Here is a 14,503-nt window from a genome sequence, read left to right as displayed (position 1 = left end):
TTTGTGAATTAAATGTCCAGAGCAGAAAAAAATGCAAATACGTTTTGTCCATTTAACAAGCACACATCACAGAATAGCATTTCCTTCGGCAGTAGCCTCGCTTGAAAAGGCAATTCAAGTATTGGAGAAGCCTATGTGGCATGGTAGTGTTCATAATCGGACACTGACATTGGATTGCAGTGTCTGCTGCAGTACCGTACAAAAAAAACGCATTGCTTAAAACAGAGTGCGTGTGTGGGGAAAAAAAAAAGTCTTTTTAGTCTGCAAAAACAGGTATGCTGAGAAAGTCGGATTGGGAAATTTTAGCACCATTCTGCCCAGATCTAGTTTTGCATAATTAAGTCAAGATTCGGAGGGGAGGGGGCAAAAGCCGCTCCAATCCCCAGCGAAGAGATTTGGACGTCCACATAAAGTAGAATAGTAACTTTGTGTGCATAGCTAATGAGGCAGGTGGTGTAAATGGAGCAAACATCAATATTAGCCTCATTCTTTGGCACACAAGGGATGGAGCTAGTAACTGGTGACAAGTAAAGGCCAAGCTGGATGATGTTGAAAAGTGATTTTTTTTGTTGAAGTCGTTTGCAGAGTGGAACGCCTGCTCAGAAACAAGCCGCTCATAGATCTGAATTTAAACAAGGTTGACTTGACTAGTATGGGGGTTTGGCGTGACCAGCCTCTTCACGCGCAATTCAGTTAGTAATGTGCTTTATAATACATTTTTAAAAATGATGACTTTAGTGGATAACAGACGTGTGAAGGAGCTAAGCCACTACTGACAATTGAATAAAGACATTGGGCCTCATTACGAGTTGGGCAGTAAATCTGGGCAACGGAATTACCGTTACTGCCAATTGGCCGGCGAATTTACCCTGCCAATTGGCCGGCGAATTTACCCTGCCAATTGGCCGGCTAATTTACCGCCAAATTACAGGTGGTGACGGTTAGTCCACATTAATTGGGGATTTCAGCAGAATTACCACTACGGTAATTCCACAGATTTTGCCGATAAGTGGCTGGATTTACTTACAGCATGATGCTGGAAAAAAATCCCCCACCCCAGGGCCAAACTCTTAGTATGGCAAAGCAGTGAAGTGGCAGTAATTCAGTTACTGCCACCGCACCGCCAAACTCGTAATGAGGCCCATTCTCAACTCGACAGAAAGTCATCCAGTCTATTCCTATATTAATGTGACATGTGTAACTTATGGATAGGTTATACTAACAAGAAAAAAACCTATTGAAAGCCACATCAAGTCCTCTCAATCTGAACTCGTTTATACAATGCTTTGGAGTGAGGTGAATTTGTTCCACTTTCCTTTCAGCACTTTTCCTCACCAAACCCATAAGTAGCGCATTATGCAGGATTTGGCAAATGCCCAACGTGCCACTAAATTAGCCATATGCCGCTTCATAAAACTCACAGCAAACTGAAAAAGACTGAGAACAAAGGCACTTGTGTGTGCATGAACAGGCCTTGAAGGCGGTGCAGCATGGAAGGTGAATGCAAAACATGCTTGCTCACGCCTATGTGAATGGCGCAGAATTCGCCTGGGTGCAGCCAACACGATGGATCATATTCAAGCCTACACCAGGGTGCACTGTAGATGCAATAAAAAGCTCAGTGTGCCCATGAGATGCCCAATGCTCAACAAATTCAAAACAGAACATATTTCTAGACATAATCAACAAAGCAAGATCCCACCTTCCACCTTCAACCAGATCAATAACCTAAAACAAAGAGTCCTGCAGTCATACTGGACCAAAATAGCACATTGGGTGTTAAGGTGATCCTGTGGCAATCCGCTCCAAATAAGACGTCTGGCTTCCTCACAGACCTTCACCACCACTGCTGAGAGTGGTCAATGCCAATGCTGGATGGCTCTTAGTTGGAATGTGTCAACTGACCTGGGTCTAGGCCTTCCCGGCTATTACTTCTGTATGCTGTCAAAAATACAGCTGCTAGACTGGTAACTCGAATGAAAGGCGTTGAGAATCTCACTTGCCTAATCAGGGGCATGCTGCACTGGCAACCTCATACTCACCTACATGACCTTCCAGGACTTATAAAGCTATCTGGAAGTACATTTCTGGTGAGGCACAAACTAGGTCTTCAGAATGAGTCTGAGGGAGATTGTGACTGGCAATCTGGCCAATCTATTAAAAGCAACTCACACCATACCCCTTCCGGCCACAACTGACATTCTCTTGCTAACTTTACATTTAACATTTCGAGGACCTAAAAAGAAGATACAAATTGTTAGTGAATCACTGCCACTTTCTTCCCTCAGACCGTTCTTTCCAGCGGGAACCACCTGAAACTCCCACGCAAGTCAACTTTCTCTGAACTGGTGGTTGAGTTGCATAAGAGAAAGGGTTTGTTGTATGCAGGGATGGCAATAGGAGGAGCTATAATGTATATCAGGTCCTGCATACAGCAAACCAAACAATTGGTACCATCACCTCCAACCCCACACCCTTCAACGCCACAAAAGGCACTGAAAGCAAGAAAGCTTGGAGCAATAGTTAACCCACACCGGAAAAAATGATGGCATACCGTCATTCTCAGCTTTACGGCACAGCTGTGCCAGAGGTTCATATCACACTGCAGGCCTGCAATGACAGTGGATGAAACTAGGATGCAGACGCCCACATCCTACACAAGTAAAAAACTAAAACCTTAAAGGAAAGCACCCTTTCATAGATTGCCTCAACATTCTATTTATGTCGATTAGGAATAGCTCAGCTGACTGCTGCAATGCTGTCTACCTTATTTCTAAACAAATGTACTACATTTGTGCACAGATAGTGACACCCAGGAACCAGAAATCAAACCCCAACCTGTACTGCACCCAACCAAAGGGCAAATAAAACATTAAGGAGGATGAGAGACGAGCCAGCCTACCAACCAAACAAAATCAAACACCACCAACCTATGAACTACCTACAGGCCATGGGATATAAAGTAAACCAGTAGCCTGTGCTCATCATACATTTAGTTATATCCAAAGTAACATCTTAACAAAATTGAACTAGTAATCATCATAGTTAAATATGCAATAATATATTTGAAATATGATCCTCTATCTTCTCAGATCTAGCTGTCCAACACAAATAATAAGTCACATGGGTTGAAATTAATTTTCATAGCCCTAGCTGTGAATACTTCCAGTATATGCGTTTGGGTCTAGGGTAGGACCTATATTAACCAGCTCTGCAGCACATTGGTAACTACTAATTTTGGTGGGCAAGCACACTCTGAAGCGGTTACCCTACGGTTTTCTTTTTCTTACCTACAGGCCAAATCTCATCTATGGGACATTTCATGAACCCGCCAGGTCTCAAAACATGGCCGAAGTGCCTCAGCCTCTGCTCCCTCAACTCGTAACCACGCAACCTCGGAAGGAAGATCCTACAGAGAACACTTGCTTTTAGGGAAATGGCTGAAGACGTGGCTCCTCTTTTTTCTGCAGCGAAGCCTCCCGTGCAGGAGTGCATGTTGTGGCTGAAGGTGTCATGCTTGCGCCATGGGCGCATACACTGGCGATCAATATGGACTAATTGTTATTCATTTATCTGCGGAAAACTCTTGGATCAACCACTATTCACTTCTTGGACCTTATTTCCCATTTGCGAGACTTTGGTGCTTTTCTATTTTTCCCCAACAAACTACACTTACCACAATGCACTTGGCTATATCTATTCCTGGCTATTCCTATTTGTCATAATCGGAACTACAATCCCCAGAAGCCCTAGGGATCAGCTCTGCTTCCACCAGCTCAGGAACAGAGGGAGGAGGCAGATTGTATGCAGGTGTGCTGATCCAGGTGCGACCAATTAGCCTGCCTCTGTGCTGGGCAGGGCGGTATAAAAGCGGCTGCCTGCAGGGGCTCAGTCTCTTGCATTAAGAGTCCTTCCAGCACCTTTTTGCTTCGAGCTACGGATATTTGTATGCGGTTCCTCCTTACTCCCGATCACGCTCTGCTGCTTTCCACTCTCCGCCTTTGCCCTTCCGGGCTTCTGCCTTGCAGCCGATCTCACTCTGCTGCTACCTTCCGCCTTGGTCTTCCAGGCTCCTGCCTTGCAGCCGATCACGCTCCGCTGCCTTCAACCTACAGCCTTCGTCCGCTGGACTTCCAGTCTAGCAGCCTCTACAGTCATCGGCCCTGCTCCTCTGGGTTTACTCCTTGCTGCCCGGTCCTTCTGGCTCCTTGCCGCGCAGCCTGCTTCTCTCCGCTGCCAACAGCCCTTGTCCTCGGGGCTTCCTACCTTGCAGCCGATCACGCTCCACTGCTTGCTACCTACAGCCTTTGCCCGCTGGGTTCTCAGCCTAGCAGCCCTCTACAGTCCTCTGCAGCCTTCTACAGTCAGCGGCCCTGCTCCCCTGGGCTCACTCCTTGCTGCCCGGATCTTCTGGGCTCCTTGCCGTGCAGTCTGCTTCACTCCGCTGCCCTAAGCCCTTTCCCTGTGGGCTCCCTTCCTTACAGCCCTGCTCCTTTGGGCTTGCTCATTGCTTTCCTGCTCCTCTTAGCTCTCAACCTTGTACCCTACCATCCTCTGCTATCCACAACAGTTTACCTACATTATTTACTTTCAGTTATTGCAGTCCTCCTGTTACCCGACTGCTGCTCCCTTGCTTTTCTTCCTTGTTTTCAACCCTCTGTTCTTTATCCCTATCCAGTCCTGTTATACGGCTTTCCCTTCATTTCCTTCTGCTAGTTTGCTTATCGATTTCCTTTTTCCTGGATTTGTCGGTTAGTGTCTTCTCTTGAACTGTTTGTAGACCCCTTTGTACAGAACTTGTCTGTTGGTTTCCATCAGGCAACCTCTGCCCCATCCCTTGTCTCGTTTCTGCGTGACAGACACCCACAGCTGTTGTTCCAAGCCATGAGCAAACAGCATGGGCCTCTATTATAGCAAACTGTGCAGAAGGCTGGAGTTTTTCCTAAGGTCCGTGGAATACTCTTTTCCTATATCTGCATACACCCCAAGAGGGAATCCATTCTGTTGTACCTTATTTCCTTGCTACACTTGCCTAATCTTTGTTCTCTTTACTTTCAGCTATGTGTTTACTTATCTGTCCACCTTACTTCGGCACAACCACCCTAACCCTTCCTGGGTGTCCTGTGCCACTCTTAACAGAATGCCATCCATGACAGAAGGGGAAAACTCCAATGAATTGCCTTTGTGTTTGCAGCGGCTCCTCAACAAACTGAAGTAAATGAAATATGCAACATAAAGCAAACAACGCCTTCATGGTTCAGTTTTCTCCACCACTGACAACGAAAATACAGTTTAGGATCCAGAATCTCTACTTTATTTTGAGGAACAAGGGTGCCAAGCTCACACACTCACACACACCCCCCACCACCTCCCCCGAGCTAAATTGCTTTACAAAGACAAACCGCAAACAAAACCTCTACTGTTAAGTATTCTCCTAGAACTACAAAAAGTTAAAATGTTATAAACTGGAAAGAGGGGGCGATGGGGTTAACCTAACCAAGTCGAGGATGGTTGTTAATATGAGAATGAAAATATATTCTGATACACGCATATCTAAAAATGGTAGCAAAAGGGAAGGGTGTCAGAAATACAAAAGGGAAATTGCCCACGATCACATGATGGTCAAGATAAGAAGGCAATTGTAAAAAAAAAAAAAGAAAAGAAATTGGCCTACTGAGTCCAGAGTCAACATAATTGCCCTTGTGAAAGGAAAGTCCCAGTCTACTTAATGAATAAATAAACTACAGAATGCCTTTGATACAAACAAAAATAAGCAGACACCACACAACATCCACAAAGTCTTGAGTGTGCAGGTACATCGCAATGCATGGTCTTCATTCGTTCTCAAGAACTGCATCAACTATTTCCAAGAGCACAATTCATCAATCCCAGCCACTCTCTGGGACCTGCTGAGAAGATGGTTTTCTTATCACCCCACTTCCATAGGCTGCCCTTGGGCCGGGCAGCTCAGCTTCTCAATCGCTGCATCAATCCTTCATAAATGCAATGCCGCCTGATCTTCCTATGTGCCACGGTAGAAGGCGTCAAGGCACCTCTGTGCAGAAACCAGTTTGTAAACAACCACCACCATTACGGTTAGTATCCAATGCGCGGCTGTCCCCTGTCTCATCAGGGGGGTAAACTACATAATAAAGACATTTTGAACCATCTGGTCACACTCCACTCCACAGAAGAACTTGGGCACAACTGTACACTCTGCCGGACGCCTATGTTGGTCAAAGGCCTAAAAGCTCCCAACCCTGTGCTAGAAGCACAAACTTCAGGGCTGAACAAAAACTAAATGACTGTCGTGTGCACAACCTAAACCAACAAACCTAGAACTACAGGGGGGAAAAAGCACTCAAAGCAGCCAACCGAACCCATGATGATTAAAGTAGATTTCAAAAGAAAGGGATGTGCACTTCACACATACGTGAGAATTTAATGAGCAAATATCCTGAATAAGTTTTCTTCTTACCAAATTCTTCAATACAAAATACCATTTCCACTGGCAATTTTAGCACTAGAACGAAATCCCCACTTCAGACGAAAAACAAGTGCAATATATAGTTTCAGTGCTTAAAAATGCAGCATTGATGTTGCCTGACGAACGTCAATCACTGCCTCATTGTTATCACCCACGGCTCTGGAGACCCAACGATGTGGTTTAGAGCAGTGAAATAACAACAAGTTTGTGGATGTGTCCGACACAAGGGCTTACCCCCATGACTGAGAATTTCAAAAATGTATACCCTTGATTAAACCCCACTACTACTCTGGTTAACACTGGTCCTAAAATACGTGGTGTGGTGGACGATTAAGACTATGCCAGCATCGAATTCAATCATGGAATTGAAATAACTGCAAACTCTTAGATTCTTGCTTGAAGCTTACAAGACCCTGGTGAGCTGTACAGAGACTTATATCACCTGAAGCCACTTTTGACACACAAGACAACTGGTCCTACACAACTATATGCTTCTAACAACCAGTGTGTTGGACATTTGGAATTCCCATATATATGAACTAATAACATTACCTCCAGGTCCTTGAGGGAGGCACACATCTGGGGTATCGACAAAGGGGTGGTGACCTGCTCAGTAGGATTTTTCCCACTTCCAGGAGTGGGTTCTGTCTCTGGATTCATTCCAGAGGGTGGTCCATGCTTGTATTGTTCCCTGGGTGGACATTTGCCACTGTGTACAACACACATCTTCTTTGTTTCTTACCCCGAATCTGGGAGCAGACAGCTTGTGCGGTCGGATAAACCACCTGCCTCTTGGTCCAGGGGTTTACTTTATGGCTTGCCCTCAGTTCCACTAATAGACAGAACTGTTCCCATAATATGGCGCAGCAGATGGGAAGTGATTTGTATTGCTCCCTTCTGGCCGAGATAAGCCTGGTTTCCACTGCTCCCGGGGTTGACAGTGGAAGAACCCCTTGTGTTTTCTCCCATAACCCATGATCGAGGGAGAGGGCTTAGGACCCAATTGTGGTGGCAGATGGGCAGCCTGGAGGTTGAAGGGAGGGTTGAGGAGACACAGGCTCCTGAGGGCCATGTCTCAGGTACTGCAAGAGGTGCATCACACATCTACCCCGAGAGTATGTTCCCGACATTGGGTGTTTGTGATCTGGTCTATCCGGTATGGGATATTGCCATTTGAATGCAACACACCTCGTTTTACCAGATGTCTGTAAAATGGTTTATTAGATGGGATTGGCACATTCTTCCTTGTGATCTCACTAGGTGGCTATTTGGGCGTTCAGGAAGGCCTGGGGTGGAGTCATGCCTGCAGCGCAGACTACTACAACACTTTGCATTAACCCATCCTTGGGTCAGTTTGTTGAGCTATACTTAGGATTTACCTACCGGCTCGGAGCCTTGCAGGGGGTCCCATTTGAACATATGGCTGAGTTTGATCCAACGCTCCTCTCCCTCAAAACAATCTTCTGGTGGCAATCCAACTGGCACAGAAGAAATGGGATTAAGGGGCGCTGTTGTGTATTTGGTTGGTGGTCTCCGTAGAGAGGATCAAATGCGACTACACCTTTCCAACAGTGGTGTCAGTATTCCATCTCTCACAAGACATCTTTATTCCTTCCCAGACATTGCGTCTGTCGGCAGAAGGTTGTGAGGGTCCTTTAAAGGGCACAGGAAGAGGAACGAGGAGTTCTGAAGGCATGGTGAAAAGGTGGAGCATCCATGAAGCAAGTACTGGGATAGGGAAGAGTAAGACTAGGAGTAATGAAAATTGTCGGTAAATAATTAAGCAATTCTAATAGCATTTTTTTCTGAATTATGCAATATTAGGACATAATTGCCAAGTCACTTTATATGCCATTTGGGAACTTAGATTACCACAAGTAAGGTGTTGCTCATCGGCTTAATACAGATGCAGTCCCTTTTTATGTTGTTCAGGAACGTTTTCCTTCATTTCTACATTACTTCAGGTGGGCTGCAATAGAATGTACTCGAACACACGTTATGTCAATAGCTTTATTCGCGACGAGAAGGTGATATTTCTTGAATGTCCTGTGGTAAGATTTGTAGCACATCATTTATACACGCCACAAGCTCCTTATTTTCCAAAAATTGCTCCTGCTCTCTTCCTGGTGTCCTACACCAAGGAGCTACTCTTAACTCATGTTTTATTTAAATCCCTGTAAAAGCTTTGCTCTAATACAGGTACAACCACTAAGCCCACAGTGCAATCGCATTCCAGGCCCACAGGTACCAACACGCTTAAGCTAAACTAAAAAAATAAGCAGATGTGGAAGAGTACATTTTTTTAAAAAAGTAGAACAGCAGCAGTGTATGCGCAATAAAAAAAAAACATTGTGCCATTCCTGAATAAAATACATGATGGATGCAATTTTGGATCTTCGGTGCTTGAAGAACCCTTGACCTGCTGTTGCCACCGTATACTCCGGCAACAGCAGGTCAAGGGTTCTTCACGCATTGAAGATCCAAAATGTCACTAACTACAGGGCGAGTGGCTGTCCAAAATGCCTAACCACCACCTCGCTCTCTCTCTGCCTGGGTGTACCAAAGTTTCAGACAGCGCTAAAATCTGGTCCCTATCAGTGCAGAGGTGGAGGACCTGAAGTAGTGCTTCCTCCCTCCTCTGGACTGAGGGACCCCTCCCCCCAAATAATCACAGATTGCTGAGCCAGTCTCTGCTGTTCCAAATACAAAAGAAATGACAGACGATCACACGAACCAGCACGAAGCCTGAACTTCCATCTCGACAAGTTGACAGGTGTTTCGAATGGGCCACATTAAGACATGTAGCGTTTACCAAAATCACGTTAATATACATGAAGCAAAATTAACAGTGTGCATGCGGGAGAACCGGGGCAAAAATGTGCAGTGTTTGCTTTCCAAAGAAATTAAAAAGATGGCCTTGTGTCCCTACCCGGAAAAAGGCCACGAACTGAGAAAGAAGTGCCAAAAACAGGAAGTTCGAATAAAGATGCTTTCTGATGCGATATCACAAGGCAGAGCAAGCTTACTTAACCATCAACTAGTACTTATAATAAATGTGTATCCACGCTGCAGTTCGGTAAGCAGCAAAGATGAAACACACACTGCTGTCATGGTTCCAGATGTTGAAAAAGTCTGTAGCCATGCTGGTTCAAGAACATTACAAACAATAATAATCTCTTAAAGTAAAGGGCTTCGTGTCTGACACCTCCCACTCCTCCCCTAGAACGATGGGTGTTATTACTGGCAAATACACCGACGGCTAAAAGGTTTGACTAGGCCCTGCAAGATTCGAACAGGTAACTAACTACAGGTTGTATGCAGAACCCCGAAGCGTCTCACTGTTGTCGTGACTTGCGAGATGTTGTTGAACCAACACGCAACTAAATTAAACGCACCACAAGAAAATAGGACAGGATGAGCTACTCAATCAACCCTATAGTTGGACAACTTAAAAAGTGTTGGCATTAGCAGAGCACGACACCGCTGGCATTGCCAGTGCAGTGCATCCAAAACCCATGCACAGTCTGCTGGCCTAGCTCTACAGTGCCCAGATAGCTGCCCTACTTTTGCGACTCTCTCGTTTAACTTCCCTTTTTTGGAACTTTTACACTTGGCCGACTACAATGGAACAAAATGTAAGCACTTGATACCAATGTTTTGGAAAAGGAAAGCACAAGGCCACACCTTGCCAGAAGGCACCCTTAAGCATACTCGTATGGTTGGTTGACGCCAATGGAAAAGGAAAGCGCAAGGCCACACCTTGCCAGAGGGCACCCTTAAGCACACTCGTAGAATTGGTTGACGCCAATGGAACAAAGTATATGCAAGCACTCGATACCAATGTGTGTGAAAGGAAACGGACCAGAAATGAGTATGGTCCGAACAGTAAATACCTGTGGCATTTTAAGTACCACTTGTTTTTTGACACACCACCTAATTAGCAGTTGGGATTGCATAAGATTTTATCGACATTGTGTTCATAGGAAGTGTGGCATGAGATACAAATTTAAAGAATGTTTACCTAATGTAATGCTTTGTATGTACCTCAAGGCGTAATTATCAGTAGTATTTATTTTAAAAAAAACAGGTGCTGAGCGATATTTGTCCTTTCTCCACGTGCATACAAAGAACTGTCTCAGTCTCACATGCATTCTGCTAGGGTTACCAGATGAATGCATGTCACCCAAGTCAAGATCTTCTAATACCGAGATCTCATTTATAAGCATAAGGCAGCCTGGGAGTCTGCCTTAAAATGCCAATTTCCACTGAACCAAATGGCGAAATAAAACTTCAGCGAACTGCAAATTGAAGTTGTATGGACAAAACACGGCGGGCCCAGCAACACGAAATCAATTGCTAATTATACTGTTGCTGTCAGCTTCTTAGCGAAAAGTTCCCCTTAACAAAAACGTGCAGCCACATGTCCGGTGCAGGGCTGTGTTATTCTTCCCATGATCGCCAAACGTCTCTTCTACAGCTATTTAAGAACATGTGTCACTTCTACAAACACATCGCCAACACACGGTGTGACAATGCATACATTATTCAATTAAAATAATCAACGAGGGGTTTTCTTCAACATGTTTCTTGGAACACAAATTCTGAAATAATCTGCGCCAGGTGCATAAGCAGATGACATATGTACAGTTCAAACAACACTTTCTCCGGTGAGGGGGAATAGCAGACTGTAAATGGGAAATACTCACACATGGAAGTGCAGAAGGGGGGAGCAGCTGGACAGTCATCAGATGGAGGAGCCTTCACAGCACACAATGGGCAAAAATAGCAAACCAGCAGGAGGTCGAGACGGGGTCAGAGTATGCATGTACCCACACCCCAAGGGGGACAGCGAACCAAAGAGAACGTGCAACTACTGCATGGTGGGGAAAAGTTGCACTGACAGCTGCTGCTTCTGGTTCCTGTCGCAGGGGGCGGCTATGGATTGCAGGAGGGCGCGTGGAAGGCTCATTGGGGGGGATGCTGCAGCCCAGATGTAGGAGATCCCCCTCCCCTCTGCAGGAACAGCCTGGGTCTCTGGTTAAATTCTACCTCTGCTGCAGCTGCCCGGGAGAGACGTGGCAGTGCGAACTGATAGCGTCATCCGCACGCGACATTCTCCCAAGCCTTTTGCCACGTCCAGCATGGCCGCACGTGTGCGAGATGGCGGCCATCTTGGAGGAGGCGAAACAGATCCACCAGCGCCACCGACCACAGCTCGCCTGCCTTTGGAGGCGGGCCACGTTTATTGAGTGGTAGTAATTTGGAATTTTGAGTCAAAGCGTCTAGGTTTGATATGGAACGGTTAAGATGCGATGGATGCCAAAGGCACATGAGGTGCGTGCACCTTTTTAGTTTATGTTGTCCAAGTAAGTTTTAGAGGGCACCTTTATCGGATCAAAAGGTTGAGCTTATTATTATAGTTATACTATTTTGCATTACACAAACCCATGACTCGCAACCTTTTGTATAGCCACGGCGGGTGAAAACACCCTATTTTTCTTTTTTGCGGGTGAGATCCCATTGAAGTCATTGGGCGCAAAGGTTGCTTGACTGATGAGTCAGCTGATTGCAATGCGGGTGACACCCGCCAAAAGCTTGTGAGTTGAGAGCTATGCAAACCTCAGAAAACATACCCTACTGTACATAATGCATGGCTCTGTCAAGGGATGTACACACCACTCAAACTTTTGGCATGGGAGAGTCCAGTTAAATGTATGGGAAGCTGATGGGCTTGGCAGGTGAGTGAAATTGTTCTATGGCAGGTGACCATACATGCCAGCTGTTAGCGGTCCACGTATGACCAATGCCCCGTGAGCCCCACACTCCCCGAACACAAACTCAGACACAGTGTTGGTAGTGCAGGCTCCCTGGTGGCTCTGAGGCCGCCGGGAAATGCCCGTTTATTTATACAGGCACGCGACGGAGTGAGACGTCACTCCGTCGCGTGCGTGCCCTTAAAAGGCCAGCACCACACTCCTCCTTTTCCATAACAACAAACAACTGAAAAGGAGAACCTAACTATTCAAATATCACAGCACACAACCATACATGCCAACCCTCCCGATTTAGGCGGGAGAATCCCAATTTTTCTGTGAAAAGTATAGCTATTTTTCACGGTCGACCCCCTAAAATAAATGTAGCCCCAATGTATTGCTATAGGGAAATGTTGGTCTCCAGATTTCCCTGATGAAATTTCCCTCCCAGGTGCGACCGAATGTTGGCATGCATGCACAACATCAACATATCCCCGGAAGCACCTTTAATGATACCTACCCTGGGTCCCCGGGTGGCACCATACTGCACAGGCTCCGGGATCTTCACAACAAGACAACCATCATTTAGTCCATGACATAGTCCGTAAGACGGGCAAGTTTCCCTCGCCCTGTCCTCAGAGGGTACCTCCTGCCTGTCTCTCTGATTGGTGTTCCTTCGCCATGCACCTCATGGGTCGGGGACTCCACTCAGACTGAGGGTCCCCCTCCTTCGTCTGGCACCTCCTCCAGGCCCACGTCCGCCATGGTCTCAGCTCTTGACTCACCCAGTCTCTTAAAGAACCTGGATTCTTGGTGACAGATGCCGTTCCATCAGACGCGGTCACCATGGACCCCTTGACCGCCACAACGTCCAACAGAGCCGGTTCATAGGTGAGGGATAGCTTGCCTTGAGGGTGACGGTTTCTCACCAGAACTTCATCGCCCGGGCAATTCTCAGGGATCTTAAGCCCCTCCGGGCATTCTCCATCTCTGTCCGTGCCCTTCTCTTCTCTTCCACCTGCTCATTGTTGATGACGGCAGGTTCACGTTCCCTCACCTCCGGTATGACATCCTTTGGGCACCGCTGGAACAATGCCTTCGCTGGCGCTACCCCTGTGGAAGAATGTGGGGTGGCCCTGTACCCTTCCAGAAACACATATAGTGCCCTTTGTAGGCACTCGCCTTTTCCTTGTGCGATCCGGAAGACCTTGTTCAGTGTGCGCATTATCCGCCCGCTTCTCCGTTTGCTCAGGGCCACAGTGGAGTGACCTTCCTGTGGTGGATGCCATACTCTTTCATGAGGTTAGCGAAACTCTCGCCCTGGAATGGGGCTCCATTGTCGGCGCATAGTATCTTGGGTAGTCCATGGGTGGCAAAGATTTTCTCCAGCGCCACCACCACTCCCTCGAACGCCACAGGTTCCAAAAATTCTACCTCCGGGTACCGGGACCACTCATCGACAACCACCAGGAAGTGGGTGCCCCTGGTCGTGGACCCAACGTCTGCATGGACCACCTCCCATGATCTTGTTCATCTGGGCATGGTCTCAATGGTTGGCTCACGCTGTGCCGGTGAGGCTGCCTGGCACCACACACAGGAGGACACAAATTCCTCCACTCTCCTTTCTAGCTCGGGGAACCACACCTTCTGCCGGAGCCGGGCCTTTGTTTTTGTTGCACCTTGGTGTCCTTGGTGTGCCAGTGCGATGATCTGTTCCACCTTGGCTTGCGGGATCACTATTCTGTCCCCTCTTAGCAGCAATCCCGAATCTGAAAATGCCAGTTCCTCTCGGACCCGCCAGAGTTGTTCCAGGGCCACCTTTGCCTTTGAGTGGGAGTGGCCTTGTGTGTTCTCCGGGCCAAAGACTCCATCACCGTCTTCCAGGCCCACTGTCCCATGGCTACCTTCAGTATCCCGAAACACTCATCCGCCAGCGAGGCCCGTTACAGTTCTTCTACCGGCACTGAATTGGGCCTGGCCGCGTCAACCACCAGCCGTATGTGCTCATCTGCCTCCTCTGCGCATGTGGATGGCTGATCACCCCCCCTCGGGTGCCTGGACAGATAGTCCGCCACGTTGTTGCTGCCCGGGCGGTAAACCAGCGACACACCATATTCTAGGAGTGCCAGCATCCATCGTTCTATCCTCACAGGGGGTTTGGAGGATGATCCCGCCAGAATGGGAAACAGGGGCTTATGGTCTGTGACCACCGCCACCGGCCTCCCGAGGATATACAGTCGAAAATGTCTGCAGCCGCACAGCA

General features: G+C 47.1%; 1 protein-coding gene across 1 annotated transcript in view; it reads right to left on the bottom strand.

Annotated features, from left to right (window-relative positions):
- TMEM39A (transmembrane protein 39A) overlaps positions 1 to 11,588 on the bottom strand; it is a 632,890-nt gene extending 621,302 nt beyond the window's left edge. Inside the window, exon 1 of the mRNA XM_069635929.1 lies at positions 11,194 to 11,588. Coding sequence (XP_069492030.1) covers positions 11,194 to 11,232 — 39 coding nt within the window. The 5' untranslated portion in view covers positions 11,233 to 11,588. The remainder of the gene's footprint in view (positions 1 to 11,193) is intronic.
- Positions 11,589 to 14,503: the final 2,915 nt, after the last annotated feature.

The sequence above is a fragment of the Ambystoma mexicanum genome, chromosome 7p (assembly GCF_040938575.1).
Source record: "Ambystoma mexicanum isolate Mex_15411 chromosome 7p, UKY_AmexF1_1, whole genome shotgun sequence".
NCBI classification, from domain to species: Eukaryota; Metazoa; Chordata; class Amphibia; order Caudata; family Ambystomatidae; genus Ambystoma; species Ambystoma mexicanum.
This window is presented reverse-complemented; position numbering and strand designations above follow the sequence as displayed.